The 24,530-nt window shown below is 37.0% G+C and overlaps 1 protein-coding gene across 2 annotated transcripts; it reads right to left on the reverse strand.

Moving 5' to 3' along the window:
* Positions 1-1,410: 1,410 nt before the first annotated feature.
* Positions 1,411-21,191, reverse strand: LOC133283946 (probable starch synthase 4, chloroplastic/amyloplastic). Of its 2 annotated transcripts, XM_061480879.1 has the most exons (20): positions 21,063-21,191; positions 20,814-20,849; positions 20,677-20,710; positions 20,494-20,563; positions 20,241-20,369; positions 19,566-19,770; positions 18,952-19,086; positions 18,638-18,742; positions 18,353-18,451; positions 17,678-17,807; positions 16,519-16,569; positions 16,226-16,336; positions 10,095-10,204; positions 9,678-9,846; positions 3,331-3,417; positions 2,762-2,833; positions 2,382-2,495; positions 1,991-2,052; positions 1,791-1,905; positions 1,411-1,683 (listed from the first exon to the last, which is right to left on the reverse strand). In XM_061480879.1, exons 1-20 carry the CDS (start codon positions 21,167-21,169, stop codon positions 1,564-1,566), a joined length of 2,061 nt encoding a protein of 686 aa, XP_061336863.1. In that variant the 5' UTR covers positions 21,170-21,191; the 3' UTR covers positions 1,411-1,563. The 2 variants fall into 2 exon arrangements, 1 of the variants encoding a protein (XP_061336863.1); XR_009747846.1 differs by lacking the exons at positions 1,411-1,683; positions 1,791-1,905; positions 1,991-2,052 and having other exon boundaries at positions 2,434-2,495; positions 3,331-3,398.
* Positions 21,192-24,530: the final 3,339 nt, after the last annotated feature.

A 24,530-nucleotide genomic window follows, 5' to 3' on the forward strand; every position in this document is an offset into this window, starting at 1 on the left:
AAAGACTACATGACAACAAGCTTCTCAACATTAAAAGCCTTATCCTTCTGAATACTTCATCTCCAAGTATGCCTCACCACTTGCAAAGCTGCTCATCTCTCCACTATAAATACATACCTATTAACACAAAGATACATATCTTTTTCTACATAATAAAACCTGCTTGAACCAAATTTGACTTGAGCGTCAGAGTGTCTTGCAGGTGCACCCCCCCATCTTATTCCATTGAAGACCCATGGGTTAAAGCTACTCAATTGCAAGATGCTCTGACCCAAGACGGTTCTAGACCATTTGTGATGCACTCACAGTTGGCTCATTGCACATGGCCCAACTATTGATTCAGGAAGCTCAGAGTCAACCAGAATTGTGGCCCAATAAATATGGCCCAATGGTTAAAAAAAGCAGTAATTTGAAATATAACAAATTACAATCAAACCCAGGTCTAAATGAAGCATCAGATATGATTGTGATTTGTTTGACAAGAAAAGAAAAGCAACACATTTGGCATGATTTGAGATATAAGATTTGGGAAGTATTTTGAATGATTTAATTGTAACTATTTATTTATTTTTAGAGGTTAGTTGTCGTTATGTTTAATTTAGGAATTTTCCTTATTTTTAGGATTTTAGGATTTTGAATTTTGAATCAATTTGTAATTAGTCTATAAAAGGGTGCTTATGACCCTTATTTTAGGAGTTGAATTTTGTAATTTGAGAATTAGAAATTGAGAACCGGAGGGTTACTCTTTTGTGAAATCCTTACTTTCTGTTTAGCCACTTTTCTATGCGCTTTCGGCATCAATTAGTGTAGAGGAAGATCACATGATCGGTCCAGTTGTGAAACCGGTTCTGATCAGAATTGAAAGATTAAAAAAATTATAATAATAAAGGCTATTATAACCTTGAAATAAATTATAATTACCAAAATATCTTAATTTCCTTCTTAGAACAACATCATTTTGAATTCAATCCAAATGACTTATATGCGTTTAGTTTATTGCCACTGTATCACCGATCCACCTTACTTGTATATTTCTTACTTGTATATTTCATATCCTTACTTTTTCTTTTTAAAGTACTACTAATCTTAGAAAAAAATCTATAAAAGCCTTACAGTGAGATGGAAGGTAAAAAGAGAGAGAATATATTATTGAATACCAGGAATTTCTAGGATATGCTTCAAAAGTAATGTGTAGGTATCATTATTATCATAATTATAATTACCATTGTTCTTTCATTGACATGGGCTTCATTCTGCTATATATTACTTATAAATTATATAATTAAAGACTAATTAAAGGAAGTTGAACTAGCTTGTTTTTGTTTCCTTTGTTTCCCAAATAAAATAATAATAATAACAGTAAAATGTGGAGGGTACTTCCTAGTGCATCATAATTTCATTATTCTGGTTTCGTTGTCTCACCGAGTATGATTATGGTACTAGTTTTACAATGCACCAAATTTGAGGAGCTAATGTCTTTCAAATAATAATTTTGAGCCCTATCTCAAAATAATAAACAAAAAAAATCACTACATATATACATACATGTATATGAGATCCACATCACAAATTCTTTATAGCTGAGTAAGCTTCAACATGAACTTCATAGCATTCACCATCCCATGACAAGTCATACGCCATTGCTTCCGTTATTCTTTGTTTCCATTTGGATGGGTTACTCCTCTACAAGCACGTGAAAGTCAATAATTAATGAGTCATAATTGCATGACTGGTTTCTTTCAAGAATATGAGTAAAAATTAATTAGTGAAAACCACGAGAAACTACATACAATTTCATCAATGGCAAGGCTAAGAGACATGTTTCCGAAGGTAGATTTGATTAACTGTGAGTACTTAGTGGCCTCGTGGTCTTGGTTTATGAAGTTCCTATCAAAAGGTATTGCCCTTGCAGATATAAATGATTTTAGTTTCATACAAGTATGGAGAAAAATCATCATCTATGACAAATATTTCAATGGACCATGGTTACCTGTTTGTGCTAGCATCTGTGCCAACTGCTATTGGAGCTGCTCCATATCTTAAAGCTTTGAGCTACACATGCAATTTATATAACTCAGTTGACATGTCCAAGAACACACATGAAAATCTCCACTTAGAAACAAAATTTGCTTAGATTAGGTTACTGAATACTGCACTGGACAAAATAATAATAATGAAGTGTAAGTTGATAAGCATCCAAGGTGAACCATCAGAACAGTGTTTCATGAAGACAACAAACAAATTCATATAGAAATTTTAATTTCGTTTAGAAACAAGCAACTTCCTAGAAGCTAGGCCACCAAATTTAATTAGTACATGTTTTACTTGAGGAGCTGATTAGTGGAGGAAAATCACCAATAAAGGGGAGGGGATGGACTTACTGGGATTTCATCAGTAGGATCAAGAAAAGATTGGCACAAGATAATGTCAGATCCTGCAAAGACTAAATTCAACAGAGCTTCATCATATGCAAGCATAAATTTAAGATTATCATCCTGCAGATTATGAATGGAATGGCAGATTGTTAGTAGCAGACAAAGCAAAATAACTATTATTAATTGAGCTTTCTACAACATAATATCATAATAAAGCAGCTTAATGACCAGATAAATTAAATTGAAGTGTTCATTCTGCTGGATAATGAGTTATGACAAGATATGTCCAGGCAGTTCGATTAAAAAAATGGAGCCAAAACGACTAATACTCAATGCATTGCACAGTAACATATATATAAGCAACCAGTTATGAACACAGTGTGGACCTTGAGTTCCTTTTGAAGTGATTCTACTGCCTGATTCGAGATTGAACTTTCACTGGACGCCACAAATATAAACTGCAGAGAATCAATAATATAATTATTCAAAACTAGTTTCGAACAGGAAACCCTCTGGAACAAGAATTTGCCAAAGCCAGATTCATTTAATACAACGTCTATTTACTTTGTGGTCTCATTACATTTTTTTCTTCATTATAAAAACAAGGACCAATAAAAATCATGTTTGTCCTATAAGCAAACAGATAAAAATTCATATGCATACTGCTATGTTCGCAGCTTTCTTTTAGAAGGAATTCTTATAAGCAATGCAATTACGGGAAGGTTATACTTATCACCATTTTAGACTTATCATTCTTACTACCTATTTGGTTATCGTTGGATTAATTTGAAATCAACGTTAATTTTTTTCCTTTTTCAACCGTTGATTTTAAGTTGATTCAACAGTAACCAAACAGGTAGTTAGAGTTGTAAAATTAAAATAGTAGTAAGTATAACTGCCCCATGCAACTCTATACTTTCCTGAAAAAGGAAAATAAATTTCGTAGAGTTGCAACCTGAACGTTGTGCTGCTTAGCATTCAAGATAACATCCTTCATCTTTTTCTCATCAAGGTCAGTTCCTTCTGAAAAAATGCATCCAACCTGATAAAAATTGCAATAACGAGCAGACAAGCCTAGTAAAACAACACGTACAAAATTGATGACATCATATGCGAGTAGTAGAAGTTATTGTTTATAAGAGACTGCTCCAAAAATTCAACTTTAACCATTAATTTTGCTCAAAGAAAATAATAAAAAATAATTTTAAAAAGAATAGTGAAGAAAATTTCAAGCATGAGCTTGGGGAGGGGAACGTAGGCACAAGTTTGTTCTCTTTTTCCTAGTTGTTTTATTTTTCTTTTCTTTTTCAATTTTTTGTTATGGAGGATGCCTCATCCTCTAAATTCCTTGTAATTTTATTCTCTTCATCTTATGAAGTTCTTTGTCAAAATAAATAACAAGTCTCGAGTTCAGAGCATATTTTGAAATTGTTTGCCATTATGCTTGCATTGAACATCTTTTAATCTGTGTTATCACATTCATATTCCTTTGGTTACATTATTCTTGTTCGTTGCATTCATAATTGGTGTTAATTATCAAGAGACAAGAGGTATTCATTGTAATCCTTGTTATATTGAACTACACAAAATTGGTGCTATTATATAGCAAACCAATTGAAGAATACAAAGAGACACACTCGATGTGGGACTTCTATACTATGTACACTCGATGTGGGACTTCTATACTATGTACAGCAACACTCCCCCTCAAGCTGGAGCATATAGATCGTATGCACCAAGCTTGTTACATATCTGGTCTATTCTAGGTCCTCTCAAAGACTTAGTAAATACATCAGCTAATTGATCATTTGAGTTGACAAAACGAGTGACTATATCTCCTGAGAGAACTTTTTCCCTAAGGAAATGACAATCTATCTCAATGTGCTTAGTCCTTTCATGAAACACTGGATTTGAAGCAATATGCAAAGCAGCTTGATTATCAGAAATGAGAGATGTTGGGCCAGTGTCTCCAAACTTGAGTTCCTTCAGTAGCTGTTTTAACCAGATGAGTTCACAGGTAGCTGTGGCCATGGAGCGATATTCTGCTTCAGCACTTGATCTAGCAACTACACTTTGCTTCTTACTTCTCCAGGAAATCAAGTTATCTCCAACGAATACACAATACCCAGAAGTGGATCTTCTATCAATAGGAGAACCTGCCCAATCAGCATCTGAGTATCCTACAACTCTGGTATGACCTTTGTTTTCATAGAGAAGACCTTTGCCAGGAGCAGTCTTGATGTACTTGAGGATACGGATTACTGCATTCCAGTGATCTTCACAGGGAGAATTCAAGAACTGACTTACTACACTGACTGCAAAGGAAATGTCTGGTCGAGTAACTGTGAGATAGTTCAGTTTCCCAACCAATCTTCTATACCTTTCTGGATCAGAAAATAGCTCCCCCTGATTTGGTAAAAGCTTGACATTTGGATCCATAGGAGTATCAACGGGCTTAGCATTTAACAATGCTGTTTCCTCAAGAATATCCATAGCATATTTTCTCTGTGATAGTACAATGCCATCTTTGGATTGGGCCACTTCTATCCCTAAGAAATATCGGAGTCTTCCAAGGTCCTTTGTTTGAAAATGATGGCACAAATGTTGTTTTATCTGAGTTATGCCATGAGTATCATTACCTGTAATGACGATATCATCAACATATACTACCAAATAAATAGAACCTGAATCAGAGTGTCTGTAAAAGACTGAGTGATCAGCCTCACTTCGAGTCATGCCAAACTGCTGTACAACAGTGCTAAACCTTCCAAACCAAGCCCGGGGAGACTGCTTTAGACCATACAAGGATCTTCGGAGACGACAAACTAGGTTAGACTCCCCCTGAGCAACAAACCCAGGAGGTTGCTCCATATAAACCTCTTCCCGCAGATCACCATGGAGGAAAGCATTCTTTATGTCCAGCTGATACATAGGCCAGTGATGAATGGCTGCCATAGTAATAAAGAGGCGAACAGAAGTCATTTTCGCCACGGGAGAAAATGTGTCACCATAGTCAAGGCCAAATATCTGAGTATAACCTTTAGCCACCAAGCGGGCCTTAAGACGGTCCACCTGACCATCCGGACCAACTTTAACCGTGTATATCCATCGACAGCCAACAACAGACTTCCCAGAGGGAAGGGGAACCAGATCCCAGGTACCACTACTCTGAAGTGCACTCATCTCATCAATCATGGCCTGTCGCCAACCAGAATGTGATAACGCCTCACCTGTAGTCTTAGGAACAGATACAGAAGAAAGAGAAGAGAGGCAAGCAAAATGGGATGGTGAAAGACGATGATAACTCAAATTTATTAAATACCTGGGAGGGGGACGAGAATCACGAGTACCTTTCCGGAGTGCAATGGGCACATCAATGTCAGACGGAAGGATCGGAGCTGCCGGAGGAGATGATGACGGAAGTGAGTCCACAGGAGCCTCAGTAACAATAGGGGCAGACTCGGGGGGGGGGGGGGGGGGGCAGGGTCCTGGGGAACAGGGGGACGTTGCCGACGATGATAGACCTGGAGGGGGGGAACAGGGGCGGGAACAGGGACGGGGACATCTAAAGAAGGAGATGGTGAAGGTATATAGTGAACTGAAACAGGTGGTAAAGGTAGCTGAGTAGCAACAGAATCACTGGGATGGGAGGAGGAGTCAAAGAATGGAATAGACTCAAAGAATGTAACATCCGCCGAGACAAAGTAACGACGAAGACTAGGAGAATAACAACGATAACCCTTTTGTGAGCGAGGGTAACCCAGGAAAATACATTTATGTGACTTAGCAGATAACTTGTCAAGACCAGGACTGAGATTGTGGACAAAAAAAGTAGAACCAAAGATGTGAGGAGTGAGTGGGTACAAAGGTTGATGGGGAAACAACACAGAATGTGGTACCTGATTATGAAGTACGGAGGAAGGCATCCGATTAATGAGATAACAAGCTGTGAGGACAGCATCGCCCCAATACTGGAATGGGATATGACCATGTAACAAAAGTGTCCGAGTAGTCTCAATTAGGTGACGGTTCTTGCGTTCAGCAACCCCATTCTGTTGAGGGGTGTGTGAACATGATGTCTGGTGAAGGATGCCGTGAGATGCAAAGAAGGTTTGAAACTGATGAGACAAATATTCACGAGCATTGTCACTTCGAAAAATGCGAATCGAAACACCAAATTGAGTAAGGATTTCATTAAAGAACTTGTTAAAAATAGAAAACAATTCAGACCGATTTTTCATTAAAAATAACCAAGTACATCGAGAATAATCATCAATGAAAGTTACAAAATATCTGTACCCCATAGTGGAAACGGTACGACTAGGACCCAAAATATCTGAATGAACTAAAGCAAAAGGAGACGAAGACCGACGACTGACACGATCGGGAAACGAACTACGAGTGTGCTTCCCTAACTGACACGACTCACAAGACAAACTAGATAAATTTGAGAAACGTGGGACCATCTTCTGGAGCTTAGCAAGATTGGGATGACCCAACTGAGCGTGGATAGTAAGCGGAGAATCCACAACAGAGCACACTGGAACAGAAGTTGAAAGCTGATAAAGGCCATTGGACTCAGATCCGACGCCAAGTGTCCTCCTCGAGCTCCGATCCTGCAAAATGACAGACTCTTTAGTGAAAGAAATAGTACAGTCAAGGGATTGAGTCAAGCGACTAATGGAAATAAGGTTGAAAGGAGAATGAGGAACATAAAGCACATTCTCAATGAGAATAGAAGGAAAAAGGAGAACAGTGCCAATCCCTTGGGACTGAACCAGTGACCCATTAGCCATAGTGATACTGGGCAAGGGACCAGACGTACAGAGAGAGGTAAATAAAGACTTATTACCAGAAATATGGTCAGATGCACCAGAATCGAGAATCCATGGACCAAGAGAGGGCGAGTGCGAAACACCAGCAAAGGAATTACCCGTGTGTGCACTAGAGGCAGTGGTACCAGGAGGTGGCTGTGATCCAGCAATCAAGGCAGAGTCCGAGGCAGGAACAGTAGTCTGAGCAAAATGAGCGGAGCGAGGAGGGCGACCATGAAGATCCCAACAACGATCAATAGTATGGCCCGACTTTTTGCAATGAGTGCAGAGAAAGCGTCTCGTAGAGGGTTTGCGTCCACGTGCAAAACCTTTGGAGACAAGGGCAGATGGGTCAATTGAAGAGGGAGCAGATACTGCAGGCTCCATAGAAGTCTTAGGTGGAATGCGAAGCAACGTAGACCAAACAGAGTCAAGCGATGGAACAGTAGTAGAGCCCAAGATCTGATCCCGGTTGACAGAATATGCCGGGGGCAAACCATAAAGAGCCATGAGCATGAAGAACGTGCTGCGTTGCTCAAGTTCTTTAGCAGGATCTGCAGCAGGCGGCAACAGTTCATTGAAATCATGAAGGAGGCCCTGAACTTTTCCCAAGTAAGCAGACATAGAGACATCAAGTTGTTGAGCAGCAATAGTAGTGATCAAATTTTGACAAACCCCATAGAGTCGCTGAGTGTCATTAGTATAAAGTGACTTGGCCTGACGCCAAACAGACTCACAAGTGACGTGAGCACGAAAAATCTGCTTCAAGGACGAGTGGATGGTAGACTTGATGATGCTACATAACTGAGCATCAACCTTTTTCCAATGAGGGCATACATCTACCGAGATGGACTCAGCCTTAGTAATGAGATGGTCAGTGTAGTCCTGTCCATCAAGCCAAAGTCGGAGATCAGAAGCCCAAGAGTCATAATTGGAGCCATCCAATTTGTCGACGTGCAGCGGAACATTAACATAATTAGAAAAAACAGGCGGGTCAGCCTTTTGAGAACCCTTGGATGCATCGTGGGGTGACAAATCAGCCATGGGTTACCTGAAACAAAAATGAAAAGCAACGAAAAGCAAAGAAACGTCTGTGAATAGTGACCAGCAAGGGAAAAGACACTGTAGGAAGCCGAAACGAAGTCGAAACAACAAAGTGAGGACAGATCCAAGTGCGCAAGGAGAAGACGAAGGGAACCGTGGTGGTACGACGGCCAACCGGAGTGGGACGCGCCGCTGCAACAAAACGAGTTGCAGCCGCTGTTTGACGCGCGTGTAGGAGGATCTGAGGATGGGTTCTGGACAGAAAGGAGCGCCTTCTCGTGGCGATCAGATCGATATGGGTTTCACCGGAAAACTCGCCGGAGACGGCGGTGGACGGCGGTCAACGGCGGTGTACGGCGGTGGACAGTGGTGCCTAATGGCGGCAGTGATCAGACAGGTCCGTAGACGATATATGGAAGCCGGAAACTGACAGATATGACTGTTTCCGGAAAAAAATATTTTACTCAGCAGAAAGTGGTCCACCGGAAAAAAAACGCGGATTAGGATTCCTCTTGTTAGGCTCTAGATACCATGTTAATTATCAAGAGACAAGAGGTATTCATTGTAATACTTGTTATATTGAACTACACAACATTGGTGCTATTATATAGCAAACCAATTGAAGAATACAAAGAGACACACTCGATGTGGGACTTCTATACTATGTACACTCGATGTGGGACTTCTATACTATGTACAGCAACAATTGGTTTTTGTTTGTTGGAGGAAATTGGGAGCAACTCAATTCATTCCCTTCTTGTGTTGCTAATTCTCTCAAATTTGTCCTAGAGTCTAGGCAGAATTTCAGATCTAGCAGGGTAAATGTGAAACTTACATAACTATGCTTACTCTAATCTAGATTTCAAGGAATGGACAAAATGTTAAAACAATTATATTAAACCCTTGAAAAGAGAAAAAGTGAGGAATCAACATGTAGAAAGCTGTTGAATGAGCGTTCAGAATATTATTTATTTTGAGCATGTTATATCTTTAGATAGTTAGACTGGTAGAGAAATTTTAGGGATCAGGATACTTTCCTCCTTTATTCTTCCCTTTATGAGGAAGGATATTTTCCTCTTTATTAGGTATATTAGTTTCCCTTTTAACTTCTGAGACGAAGTCTGAGACGAAGTCTTCATATACCGATGTACATTGGTATAGAAATTCAATTCAACCAATTCTCTATTTATGAAGGCCAACGTGTAAAGTATATAATAGTCGTGAAACTGTCCAAACTAAATATTTCAAGAATGCTTAAACTATAGTTGGCAAAACAACAACTTACATTATGCATATCCTGAAATTAGCTCATTGTATTCTTATATGATAATTATCTAATGAAGGGATTGCATATAAAATAAATCGTATCGATCATTTTCTCCTCATACATATTTGTCATGGCACACAAATAAGGCTTAAAAGGAACAAAGGGTGAGTCGCTTACAAGAATAATAGAAGCATGTTCAGATAACCCCAGCCGTTGCACCAATGCTACTTTGCAAACAGTTTTTCCATTCATATTTTCAGCATTGAAATTTTTTGGAAGAAAATAGTCTGTTGAAGGATCCCATGTGGATTTGTCTAATCCATAAGGAGCAATGACCAACTTGTCCCTGCAACCAAATGTAATTCTCCATTTTGAATACTTAGGAAAAGTCAGATGGAGAAGGCTTTAGTATAAAACCATGTTATTCAAACAGTACAGGGGGACAGTTTTAAAAGAATTAACTAATATATTTATCAACCGGTTCATTTGCGATGTTAACAATTTCAAGTTAATATTGATTTGCAAGAAAAAGAAAAAATAATCCCTCATCAAACATTAAACAAGATTGGAAAAATGTTTCAACTGCATACTTACCTATGAACATTTAAAGTAGGTTCCAGTCCATGACTCAAATTATGAACAATTATGTTCTTTGGATGGATGGAGGACATTATTACAACTCCATTCGAATAGACAACTCCACCCTGCAAATTTGAAGGAAGACTCAGTGTTGGACAGTCATAAGTAAATACACCTCAAGACTCAAAAAAAGACTTTGTGGAATGGCATATGATGTTATTTCAACAATTAAATACTTAATATAGCAAAGAAGTTAATTCTTCATATTAACTAACCTGCAATAACAAGCATTTATTCTGTCCCATAAGATGGGTTAGATAATAATTACTTAAAACCTCCACAATAAATGCTCAATGACAAAGCAACAATGTTTGTAAACATCACAAGACATTGCACATTTCTCAATAGTATGAAGATTGCAATGCTCTCATTCTTCCTGCAGGAACATAGGGTAAATTTGTCCTCTTGTTTTCCTTGAATGCGCGGTGGTCATTCTGTTGCCTTTTTAGCATGGTGTCATTAATGATAAGTGTATAATTTGATAAGGAGTGTTACCCACTACAAAAATTTGGAAGAATCAAATCCATGACTGCATAAGTTGCTGAGATTTTACTAAAGGATTAGGTCACTGCTCACTAGAAACACAAATAACTATGCCTTGTTCTAAGAAGCAAACTGTAATGATTCTCTAAAATTCACCAATTAATATTAAGGTGAAAGACTAGTCCAAGGTTCTAGCTTCCTATGCGTCTTCAAGAAAATGAAGAGAGGGGGGTGGGAAGCTAAAGCAAGAAAAGAAAGCCCCAATGGCTTCTTCAATACAATCTTGCAATTGTTATAGAGATTAAGTCAGACAAAAATAAAGAATATGATGAAAAGAAAGAGTGTTTTTCTGTATAACACTGTTGATTGATTACATTGAGAGACCCAATAGGTCCTATTTATATTGAGTACAAAGAACAATGCTAATAAATAGCAACAGTAAACTAAGAGGCTTATTTACAATAATAAGAGACATTAATAAATAAGGGAACAAATAGCAAGGAAGTAATAAATGATAATCTAGAATATTCTACACTCCCCCTCAAGTTGGGAGATATATATTGATCATTCCCAACTTGCTGATCAAATCCTCAAAGGTCGGCTTAAGTAAACCTTTGGTGAGAATATCTGCCGTTTGTTCCTTGGTAGGTATATATGACAAGCATACACTACCGTCTTCTAATTTTTCTTTGATAAAGTGACGATCGACTTCCACATGTTTTGTTCTGTCATGATGGACAGGATTTTGAGCAATGCTGATAGCAGCTTTATTATCACAATATAATCTGATAGGTAGGGAATAAGAGATCTTCAACTCTTCCAGAAGCCTTCTTAACCAAATTCCTTCACAAATACCATGGGCTAAAGCCCGAAATTCTGCTTCTGCACTGCTTCTTGCAACAACAGTTTGTTTCTTACTTCTCCAGGTCACAAGGTTTCCCCAGACATAAGTACAATATCCTGAAGTAGATCTTCGGTCCATTGCAGAGCCAGCCCAGTCTGCATCTGTATAAACTTCAATCATCCTTTTGTTCCCCTTTTTAAAGAGAATTCCTCGACCAGGGGTGTTTTTGAGGTACTTGAGAATTCTATAAACAGCACTAAGGTGTTTTTCCTTAGGAGAATGCATGAATTGGCTAACCATGCTCACAGCAAAAGCAATATCAGGACGAGTGTGAGACAAATAGATTAATTTCCCCACTAGTCTCTGGTACTGCTCCTTATCAACATCTTCCCCGTCCTCAACTCCCATCTTGATATTAGCTTCAATTGGAGTCTCTGCTGGCTTGCACCCAAGCATACCTGTTTCTTGCAACAGGTCTAGAATGTATTTTTGCTGAGTTAAGGAAATTCCTTCCTTACTTCGAGCAACTTCCATGCCAAGGAAGTATTTGAGAGATCCAAGATATTTTAGTTCAAACTGATCAGCTAAACATTTTTTTAAAAAGGCTATCTCCTCGGTATCATTACCAGTGACAATTATGTCATCAACATAAACAATAAGGATAGCAATTCTACCTTTGTCAGAGTGTTTAAAGAATAAAGTGTGATCAGTCTGAGCTTGGGTGAACCCTCTTCCCTTAACAACTTGAGTAAATTTCCCAAACCATTCTCTGGGAGATTGTTTAAGTCCATAGAGAGACTTCTGCAACTTGCACACAGAACCATCCCCTTTTTCAAAACCAGGAGGTGGATCCATGTAAACTTCCTAATGTAGATCACCATTCAAGAAGGCACTCTTGACATCTAACTGTTGCAATGGCCAATCAAGGTTGGCAGCAAGAGATAGTAGAACGCGGATAGTGTTAAGCTTGGCAACAGGAGCAAATGTCTCCTGATAATCAATCCCATGAGTCTGAGTAAATCCCTTAGCAACTAATCTGGCCTTATACCTGTTGATGCTGTTATCTGCATTAAATTTTATTGTGAACACCCACTTGCAACCAACAGTTTTCTTTCCTTTAGGTAATGTCACAAACTCCCATGTTCCATTTTTTATAAGTGCATCCATTTCTTCTAATACGGCGTTCCTCCATTTTGGGTCATCAAGTGCTTCTTGGATATTTTTGGGTATCCCGGTACTATCTAACATAGTGTTGAAAGCACGAAAACCTGGAGATAACTTCTCATATGAGATATAATGGGAAATAGGATGAGCAGTGCAAGATCTAGTACCTTTTCGAAGGGCGATGGGCATATCAATGTTGGTTGTGCTAGTGCATTCAAGTGGGTTGCTAGAGCAAGGACTCGAGTCAGGATCCTGGCAGTCTAGAGTCTCTTGATGTGTTTTGCGCCTGCTGTAGAATTTTCCCCATTTACCAGGAGGATCACAAGGACTGGGAGGATCATTAGACTCAGGTATAGTTGCTCCCCCTGTTTCCAAAGGCCAAGGTAAGACAACAGCTTCATTTGGTTTCCCAGGCTTATCTTCATCCATAGCAGTAGACTCCCCCTGAGGAGAAGTCGGGGAAAAAAAGGATTGTGTCTCATAAAAGGTAACATCCATGGAAACAATGACCTTACGGAGAGAAGGTGAGTAACACTTATAGCCTTTTTGATTAGGGGAATATCCTATGAAGACACATCTAATAGATTTAGGGTCAAGTTTGGACCTTTGATGTGGAGGAATATGTACAAAGACCACACAGCCAAATATTTTTGGAGGAAGAGAAAGAGCACAGAAAGAAGAAAAAGATTTAGTAAGACAAGATAAAGGAGAATGAAAATTTAGTACCCGAGAAGGCATTCGATTAATGAGATAAGAAGCTGTCAAGATGGCTTCCCCCCACAGATATTTAGGGACATGCATCGTGAATAAGAGAGCTCGAGCAACTTCAATTAGATGTCTATTTTTCCTTTCAGCCACCCCATTTTGTTGAGGGGTGTTAGGACAAGAACTTTGATGAATAATTCCATGCTGATTTAGGTAATCTCCAAGAATAGAATTAAAATATTCAGTGCCATTGTCTGTTCGCAGAATTTTGATAGGAGTCTGGAATTGAGTTTGAATCATAGCATGAAAATTTTTAAAAGTGGATGCCGCATCAGACTTGTCTTTTAAGAGATATACCCAACATACCCTAGAATGATCATCAATGAAAGTAATAAACCAACGAGCACCCGAGACATTTTTTTCACGTGCAGGTCCCCAAATATCACTATGAATCAATGTAAAGGGAGAAGATTCATGATATTTCTTAGGAGAATAAGTGACACGAGAATGTTTTGCAAGCTGACAAATATCACAAAGAAAGGAACTTGGCTTTTTATTGATAAATAAGTTAGGGAATAACTTCTGAAGATAAACAAAATTTGGGTGCCCTAACCTACGATGCCATAACAAAACATCATTACAATCATCTGATAAACATAGAGAGTGGTTTGAAAAAATCCTCCTTTCACAAAGATCCTCCTCCAAATAGTATAGCCCTTCTTCCTCTCTAGCACTGCCAATCATCATCCCCGAGTCCTGCTCCTGAAAGATACAAGCATTTGCAGAAAACTTAGCAACACAATGCAACTCAGCAGTAAATTTGCTAATAGAGATGAGGTTACAAGTAAGGGAGGGAACATGAAGGACTGAGTTCAAAATAATATGTTCAGAAAGTTTAATGGATCCCTTGCCCGCAATAGTGGAGAAATTTCCATCAGCTGTTCTTATTCGTGACGGGTGGTAGTAAAGGGTATAGGAGGAAAATAAGGTTGCATTACCTGTCATGTGATCAGAGGCTCCTGAATCAAGGATCCAACGATTACTACGTTCAACATGGAATACCATACCTTTTTGAGCAACATGACTAGTTGCCTCAGCAGGTTGAGACATCAATTTCTGAAATTGCTCATACTGGGCCTTAGAGAAGAGAACACCACCGGGGTTTGAAGGGACATGAGACCCCTCCCCCTTATCTTCAGAAGATACTTGATTAGCACGATTCTTGTTCTGACCTTTTGGTTTCCAGTTTGGTGGTTTGCCATGAATTTCCCAACATTTTTCACGGGTGTGACCACCCTTATTGCAATGAGAACACCAACGGTCAGAACGTTTTGAGTCCCCAGAAGGACGAGCAGTATTCTTTGTTATAAGGGCTGACCCATCAGAGGACTTAGAGTCCTTATCACCCAACATTACCTTTCGGCGAAGCTCCTCCCTTCGTACCTCAGAAAAGGCAGTGGCAATGGAAGGTAATGGGTTTTGCCCCAAAATTCTTCCACGAACATCATCCAGATCAGAATTAAGGCCAGCAAGAAAATCATAGAGACGCCTTTTCTCTATATAATTTTTGAATATTGCATTAGCGTCTAAACCTTGAAGGTCTGCTTTATCATAAAGATCCAACTCTTGCCACAATGTTTTTAGAGCAAGGAAGTATTCAGTAACAGTCATCCCTCCTTGGCGTAAATCTTTCACCTTGGTGTTGAGTTCAAAAGCCTGAGAGGCATTGCCCAGGTCAGAGTAGTATTCTTTAACAGCTTCCCAAATTTCTTGAGCCGTATCAAGGAATAAATAAGTTTGACTGATATCCGGTTCCATAGAATTAGTCAGCCATGTCATGACCAAAGCATTTTCAGTCACCCAAACATCATAGCCAGGTTCATGTTCTGCTGGTTGAACCTTTTTTCCATCCAGATACCCCATCTTCCCTTTGGCCTGGATAAACAACTTAACAAATTGACACCATTGCACATAGTTTCTACCGTTTAAACGGTGATTGGTGATCTGCATTGCTGGGTTGTCTCCAGAAGACGAAGAAATGGGAAGGGGTGAGGTTCCGGTCGAAACTCCAGATGAATTTTCAACATTTTCAGTGTCCATGGCTTCCTAACAACAATACCCAGAAAACAAAATTCCTCCAAATATGATTTTGACAAAACAGGAAGAGGGAAGGCAGACGATCAGAACGGGGTATGACCCGCCGGAAAAAAATGATGGGAGGGCGGCGCGTGGACCACACGCGCCGGCGAAGCTGAAGGATGTTGGTGGCGCATGGCGGCGCGTGGCTGGGTCTCCGGCGACGGGTCTTGTGTTGGCTGGCTCAGAATTTTGTTCTGGACCTAATGGTGGCCTTGGTTTTGTGGTTGGAGGTGTCTAGGTGAGGGTTCTGGCCTTGACAGAGGCAAAAAACAAAAAAAAAAAGAATGGAAGGGAAGTTAGAACAGGGAAGAGACTGGATTTTAACCAGCTCTGACAGAGGCAAAAAACAAAGGGTGGGAAAAAAAGGCCACATTAGTTGCACATACAACCAAGACTATATAACACGCCCCCTCACACGAGAGCCCATTGGGCTTGAAGAGTGGACAATGCAACAGGCCCAGCCTACCTGTGCTAAGAAACGCCACAAGAGAAAATGGGGGGCGACGAGACTCTGATACCATGATGAAAAGAAAGAGTGTTTTTCTGTATAACACTATTGATTGATTACATTGAGAGACCCAATAGGTCCTATTTATATTGAGTACAAAGAACAATGCTAATAAATAGCAACAGTAAACTAAGAGGCTTATTTACAATAACAAGAGACATTAATAAATAAGGGAACAAATAGCAAGGAAGTAATAAATGATAATCTAGAATATTCTACAGAATACAAGAGAAAAGATAACACCTTTAAAATATTGACAAGTTGTGTGTTAGTGTTGTCTTGCAATCGATCAGGGCGATGAAGTCTTAAAGGATCCAGTCCACATAAGGCCAACTTATCTGGTTGCTCAATACCCTATATCATAAATGGCATATCCAATAATCACAAGATTGACGTGATCAAAGAAAAAATATAACTCCATAACAAACTATGTAATTTTCCTGCAGATTAAATGCAACTTCCAGCTGGAAGAAATGTCAAGATTGAGAAAACCCAACACAAAATGCATATCCAACGGGGTAATATATGTAACTAACCTGTGAAGCGAAGCCATGGCATGTCAGTAATATTCTGGTTCTCTCAAGTCCCTAAACAAAACAAATGATTTAGAATATTGCAAATGATCTTTTTTCTAGGTAAACAACCACAAACAAAAGAATAAGTAACAACAAAAGATCTATGTGACAAACAGAACTCTGCACGCAACAAGCAGAACTCCGCAGAATTTGTTTTTCAAAAAGACAAAGCAATTTAAGGGCTTGATTATGCCACCAGCCATGGTAAGTGCAGTTTCCTATTAGGTACAGGATTGAGTAAGTAGAGATAGTCTCCAGCCCAGATGGTTGAAAAAAAGGATCATAGCATATTGACATTTGTAACAACAGCAGACGCCCACGATAATGCCAAGAGAAGGTGAGATGGAGTCAATAAGAACATAATTATTACATCTATGGCTTTTCGGAGACAGCAAGTAGCCAAATGACGTTGTCTTCTAAGATGTTTATCAGGACCTTGAACTTTCAAGAGCTGGATACTGTGTATTTTGAAGCCATATGGAATTCAATTTCCTTTCCTTGTCTGCCACTTATTCTCCGTGAATCAAACAGTATAATCAGTCATTGAAGTTGAGGCATTGCTATTATCTAGACCAAAATAGTTCCGAAATGAATTTTTTTTCTTTTTCTTGTATAAGTTACTATACCACATCTTACACCATTTGCAATACTCTCTGAATCTAGGTTGTCAGTAGCGACCCATAGCACCACTAAACTGCTATAGTAGCGGGTAGCGGCAGTCGGCAGCTACAACAGCAACGTGATGCTCACCGGTAGCGGCATAGCGTAACGGCATGTACAAATGTGCAATGCGACACTACCCACTATTTGACATTGATTGTGGAATTATGTGTTTGATTTTGTGGAATTCATAGTTCATTTGTGTTTAATTTTGGATCCTTCCTTTATGTTCCTTGTATTTGACATTGATTGTAGAATTATGTGTGACTTCTTATGTTTGAGCATTTATATTTGTGTAGTATTAGACTGTTAGTATAATATATGTGGAATTAATACTTCACCGTAGAGGCAATACCGCTACCGGCCGCTAACTGCTACTGACAAGTATGCTCAGAATCTTATCTCCCATTAACATATGCTTTCAGACCAATCAAAATTATTAAAATTTAAGGACAGACACCTGATTAGCAAATATATCCCAGAAAAGGGGCCCAACAATGGCAGTCTCCCAGTTATGCAGATGCAATACATCAGGTTGCTTCCCACATTTTACTATATAATCCAGTGAGGCACGACAAAAATAGGAGAACCTGATGGCACAAGAAGATATCATATCAAGATTGTTGACAATTATGTAGACCATAGTAAAGGAAAAACCTTAATTCTATCAGATTTAACCTTCCTCCCACTTATAACCGGAAAGTAAAGTGCTGATGAGATGCTAGCTATCAGAGTATCACTTCTATTTCTCTCTTTAAAGATAGTTTGAGTGCACAACAAAGGTGGTCATAATGGGTTCCAAAATAGTATATAATAAGCAAAAACTACTAAATGTTTTTCCTCCAATTAGCTTCCCTTCCTTTGACCTTTACAACTTGTGAACTAATTCATCCAATTTTACTGCAATACAGGCAGCACTTAAAGCATATATTGTCAAGCTCAAAAACCCACATTTGAAGAAACTATCCTGCCTTCCAGTCTCTAATTTTAATTCTTAAATCAATTTTTTCCCTTAAAAAACATTTCAAAATTATCTAATTAGCCATATATGGACTTAAAATTTTATACTTTTCTTTATTTTACCATGATAACAGATGCAAAGTAGATAAACCGATACAAATATGATTTCACTCACCTTTCAAAATCATCTGGGTAGCCATATATCATCTCACGGCTGAAAAAGGATGGGTAGTCCAATGGCTCGATCAAAGTGACTCCAATGCCATAAACAACACTGTCACACACTAAGAGTAAGTATAGAGGAAAGGAAAATCAGTAGATTTTAAACAAAGAAACAAGACGTTAAACTTCATCTCTAATATATTCCATTAATTCTTTCATCACCATCAGTACATATTATTTGACATCCATTTATATGCAGACTTATGGTAATTAAATAAACAAATAAAGCCAAACTAACCCAGTCCAAATATTGTTTCTATGTAATTGACCATTAAAATATGAGTAAGCCTCTGTATTAACTTGACGCAACCCTTGCACTTCATCCAGGTTCAAACATGCATACCTACATGAAAATTAGATACAGCCAAATTAAGGAATTATAAATATCAGGGAACTATTAGACTAAAATAGAAATAGAATAATAGACATTAATGTTTAGATACAGAGCATAAAATAGAATAAGAAGTCCAGTGCTCACTTTGTTTGACAATTAATTGAAAGAAATAACAGAAGAAGCAAGGAAAATAAAAAGGACATAAATTTCTTAATTACTTTGGCAATATAACCTCCACCAGATGGCCCTTTCTTTGAAGTGCACGAGATATGCCAGTCACATATGGTGCTATAGATCCTCTACGGATCAACGGTGTCATTTCTGTGCAAATGTGAACAATATGAAAACCATTCCTGAATGAAGTTAATACGATGAAGAACGATCAGATTTTAAAAAATCCATCTAAAATAGGAAAACTGAAGGAAAATAGGAAAAATAAAATAAAGAAATATGTGAACATAGTATCAATTATGAACAGCAAGCCTATAATGTGAAGACAATCCACGGAATTCGCAAATAGTTAGTAGCATAGTTCCAACATAAACCTAGACTGACTAAGGAACATATTCTTCAATAAATTCTTTACTACTTATACAGAAAACATATACATCTGCTAATTTTTTAGATTCAGTTGTTCATGTCTCTGGGCATGCTGAGCTGCTTTTCAGTAATTTGCACATGCCACAAGCTGCATGTCACTATCATTCAGTAAAATAAAATGGCTGGCAATTTTGAAATATGTTTCTAGGAGTTTGAGTAGGCAAGTAACATAACGTATGTTGTAAGGTTAAAACATGAAAGAATAAAATGATCAAATGCAGGCAGGATTTACTTTTTGCTTCCATCTGAAAAGTGACGAAGTTGTCCCAGAAGTTCAGAATCTCTTTTGTTTGATATGACATTAAAAACATCAGCCACGCTCACTTTGTGGTTTATCACCAAACTTCTTAATTCAGATGCCTCTCCAGGGCTAATCATGCTGCTAAGGACCATTGAGTCAATCCGAAGCAGCAATTCTGAACAAATTGATAGTGTATCTGGGTTACAAAATACAAGCAGAAACATTTAGTTCAATTAATCATCTAGTGATAGTGTAAAAATATATTGTTGCTAAAATCCTATTAATAATAGATTTTTTTTTTAGATGTTAGCACAAAAATCTGCAAGCTATTATGTATAAGGTATATGAGCACAAATTATGATTGCTGTATGATGATACTACAGAAATTTTTGAAATAAAATAGGAAATGTTATTAGAAGAGAAGTAACACAAATAAATAGGAGAATAACACATCCTATTGAAAAAATTGAAGCAAAAGAAAAAGAAATTAATAGTTTTAGCAAAGGAAAAGAAACGTATTTCATAATGGTTTTAGGGAAGAAACGAACATCATTTTAAAAAAATGATAAGTAACACTGAAGATAATCTACCGGCTGCTAATAACAAGTAACATGCACTATTCTACAATTGACCAAATATGCTGTATACATGCCATGACGCAGTCACCTTTAGCAGCTCCGGCCAGCTTTTCTGCTTCCAATTTCTTTATCTTACTGAGTAAAGACTGTTTTTCTGTGTTTGTTCTGTTAAGTTCCTCAATAGCCACTAGGCGCTGTTTGTTTAAGTATAGTATGTCTGCATGCAATAAGAAAATACACCAGAAGTAAGTAAACACTCTTCTGCAAAGCACAAATATGACTGAGGTCAACACCCAACAAACCCCCAAAAGAATGCAAGTTAAGGTATTGAAAGAACCAACTCTGCTGAGCTTCTCTGAACAATTGCCAAATATCACCATGTTTCAAATTCTGGTCATCATCAGAAGTTGACTAAAATAAAAAGGAAAAAAGATACAATAAGAAGGCAATGAAATACTTGAAAAATAAGGAGAGTAAGTAGGAAATGTGAAAAACACAATACATTTGAAACAAAAGCAGCATACCTGGGACATGTCCACATTTGTGTTACCCTCTAACCTAGTATACAGATTCCTAAATTAGTTGCCGAGTAGCCTCTTGTATGAACAGACTAATATATACAAGAAAATATTTATTTAAGCAAAAAAGAAAAAGCGAATACCTTTGTTCATGTAAGCCATTGACATCTCCATTATTCCTGAAAATACGTTATAAGAATTAAACAGGAAGAACAGGTAAAGCCATGAATCATTTGAGAGATCAATTATATAAACTATGAACGGTCACTGCAAAAATGATTGCTTTTTACGCAATGAGGCATCGAAGTTGGATTTAAAGGACACCCCATTTAGAAAATACAAGAATTGTTAAGGAGAGAGACCCAAATGCTTAAGACGATTTAAACTCTGACCTCAAACAAGAAAGAGGAGGAAGCGCAATGGGTTTTGGCATGGAGGAGAGTGAAAGACGAGGAGGGTAAGGAATCATCACTGTGTGGAACAAAAACAATGTCCCCATATCCTGATTTCAGCCACCAAGTGCTGGTGCTGCTAGTTACAGGTTACTGATGATATTACAACACACCCGTGTCCATGGACAATGATAATGTAACTATGTCACATCCATAGCACACGATGTTTAATCTAAGGGTGTCTTTGGTACAGGAGAAATTTTTTGGTGACCGGGAATCATGATTAATAGGAATTCAGTAGAAATTGAGTTTACTTGGAATCTTACGAAAGATATGTTTGGTTCGCTAAAATATTACCAGGAATATTAGGTAAAAATTACTGATTCCATATTTGGTTTAGAACGAAATATGACTTGGAATATGAGGTTACTTTACAAAAATAACCCCAAACTATTTTTACTTTTGTAATTGATAGATTGGGTCTAGATTTTTATGTGTATTGGGGTATTTTTGTCTCAAAATTTATTGTTGTGCTTTCCCTTTACTTGGTATTCTGATTAGTATTCCGAATTACCATATTATTTTTGGTAATCTGAATAGTGACTTTTCTTTATAAATCAAATTACCGGTAATCCTTGGATATCCGGGAATCGTAATTTATTCCTTCTACCAAACGTGGTAATTACATTTACCAAAGAAGGATTACCGGTAATCCTCTCCAAAAATTTGAACCAAACACCCCCTAATGGTTAATCTCAGCTACTTTGAAACTACCACCACAAAAGACAAGACAACTTGCCAACTACACAACACTATTCCAGTCACGAGGTTTTACTGGCCTATCACCTGTGATAAAAGGGGAAAGTATTTATAATTTATGTCATTTCACCTCCTAACTGAGATTTACATATTTATTTATTTATTTTTGTCAATTTTTTTTTTTTATTTATCTTTTTTTTCTTTTAAAATAATTTTATATCCTTTAAAATGATATATATTTTTTCTATGATAAAAATATTAATATCCCAAAAAAAAAGCATTTAAATATTAGAGATAAATTATATTTATAAATTTTTTATTTATTAATTTTACAAATTATATTATATACTTTTCAGAGTATGTTCTTAATCGAGTCTACTCTCCGTAATACAAGAGTTTGTAAATAAAATATTAACTTGATTGCTTAGGCAGAAAGTTCGAACTTAAAATTGATGGAGCATCAAAAGTCAAAACCTTGGTTGCATTGGCTATAGTAAATGGAAGAATATCCCACAATAAATGAAAAGGTTGAATATATTTTTTTTATATTGTATGAAATAAATTTTATTTCTTATATATACATAAAAATATGTGGCAGACTCATATAAAGAGAAGAAGGAGAGAAAGAAAAAATATGGATATTATATATTTTTATAGGGATATGTTATTCTATCTATCCTTATTTTGTCTACCCTGGCCTACCCCTTTCATATCATTTGATTATAATCTTATCTAACAGTTGATATTTGTGATATAAAATAAACTTTTTTTCGCTTTTTTTTTCTCACTTCCTCCCGCACCTTTTTTCTCTCCTTTCCTTCCTCTCTTCGTCTGCGACTTCTCTCTTCGTCTGCGACTTCTCTCTCCGAAAATGAAAAACCCACCACAGTACCTGCAAAGAGTGAAAAAAATGGGATTGGAGTATGAAAGTCCCAATTTGTTTTTTTTTTTTACTTGAATCTAGTGGAGTAAGCGGTAATAAGATTGTTTTTTTTTTTTTTTTTACTTTAATCTAGTGGAGTAATCGGTAATAAGATTGTTTTATTTTAAGCCAAAATTTATAAAATAAACCTTTATTTCTTCCTCTGCGACTTCTCTCTCCCGAAATGAAATACCCCGGTGTCTGATTAGTAGCATAGAGACTTTAAGTATTGACGGTAAATCAGTAATAATGTCTTATTTTAAACCAAATTATAAAAATATCTTATTTCATGTTTGGTTCCTTTATCGAATTTGTATGCATTTCGTGAAGAATGATAGCCAAAAGGACGTGAAGAAGAGAAATTGATTCATAGAAGCAGAGGATTTGTTGCAATTTTTTGTTTCATTACAAATAAAGCATTTTTTTGTTCGATTTTTGATTCATAGAAGGAAGGGTGTGGGCAGAGGAAAGAGAAAGGGTGTGGGAGGGAGTAAGGAGAGAGAAAGAGAAAAAAGAGTTTATTTTATTTCGTAATTATGGACCGTTAGATTAGACTGTAATCAAACGGTGATGAAAGAGGTAGGCAAAGGTAAGTAAAATAAGAGTAAGTAGAATAACTCATTCCAATTATAATTGTTCATTCATTGACCTGGGCTTCAACATGCTCTATATTGCTTATAAATTATATAATTAAAGACTAATTCAATTATTTGACTATTTAGCACTAGAAGGAAGTTGAACCAACTCATAAGTTACATGATAGTCCATTACTGAACTAGAGCCTATTTGACACTTTTTTCTTAAGTCAAAAGTAACTTTTATGTTGTTTCCGAAAAAAAAAAAAAACTTTTATGTTAAAGTTAAAAAAAGAGCTTATAATATAAAGTCAAAAATTGTTTAGCGATTATATAAAATTTTGATGATGTTTTTTGAATTTTGAAGAGGGGCCATGAAATGATTTGTCGTTAGAATAAAGGATAAATATAATAAGGATAAAACTAAAACATAAAACGAGAACTCCAAAAAGTTGACATATATTTAAAAAAAAAAAACCCTACTGGGAGCTTTTTTTTTTATTTGTTATAAAACAATTCTTTTTACGATAAGAATTTTTGTAAAATTATTTTTGACTAAATTTTTATTTTCAAGGTGAAGTGAAAGTAAAAATAAAACTTGTATAAGTTTGAAAATGGTGATTGTCCTTCTCCTTCCTCGTTCCACCATTTTCACGCAAAATATTATCAACTAATAAACTTGTATAATTATTTAATTTAATAAAGATTAATCAGCTGAATATGTGAACAATGAACATGATGATATGTATTTATCTTAGTTAATTATGATTGTAAGGTAATTAACTTTGAGCATATGTTGGATATTTGAATTATCTTGATTGATTTATATTGATTAATTTTTATATTTAAAGCATTTATTTTGATTAATTAGACCTTGATATTTACAATTATTTCCGCGGAAATAATAAGTAAAAAACAATGATGTTTTAAATAAAATCCAAAGGAATGATCCTTGGCAAAATTTAAAATAGTGATTTTGGAGAGGGATATATATATATATATATGTGTGTGTAGGGGTGGTAAACAAACTAGGGGCCTTACAGAAGCTTTTGGCTCGGCTCGTGAAGGCCTGAACCTACTTGTCTGAAATTGGTTATTGGAACCAGGCTTGGACTTGTATAAAAGCTCGTTTAATAAGAATGCCCGACTCCAATTCAAAAGCTCGGCCTTAGAATCTCTCAGGCGGACCTAGTATATTAATTTTTACTTTTA

The sequence above is a fragment of the Gastrolobium bilobum genome, unplaced genomic scaffold (genome assembly GCF_033153095.1).
Source record: "Gastrolobium bilobum isolate Gb01-03AN ecotype WA unplaced genomic scaffold, APGP_CSIRO_Gbil_v1 utg1266, whole genome shotgun sequence".
Taxonomy (NCBI): Eukaryota; Viridiplantae; Streptophyta; class Magnoliopsida; order Fabales; family Fabaceae; genus Gastrolobium; species Gastrolobium bilobum.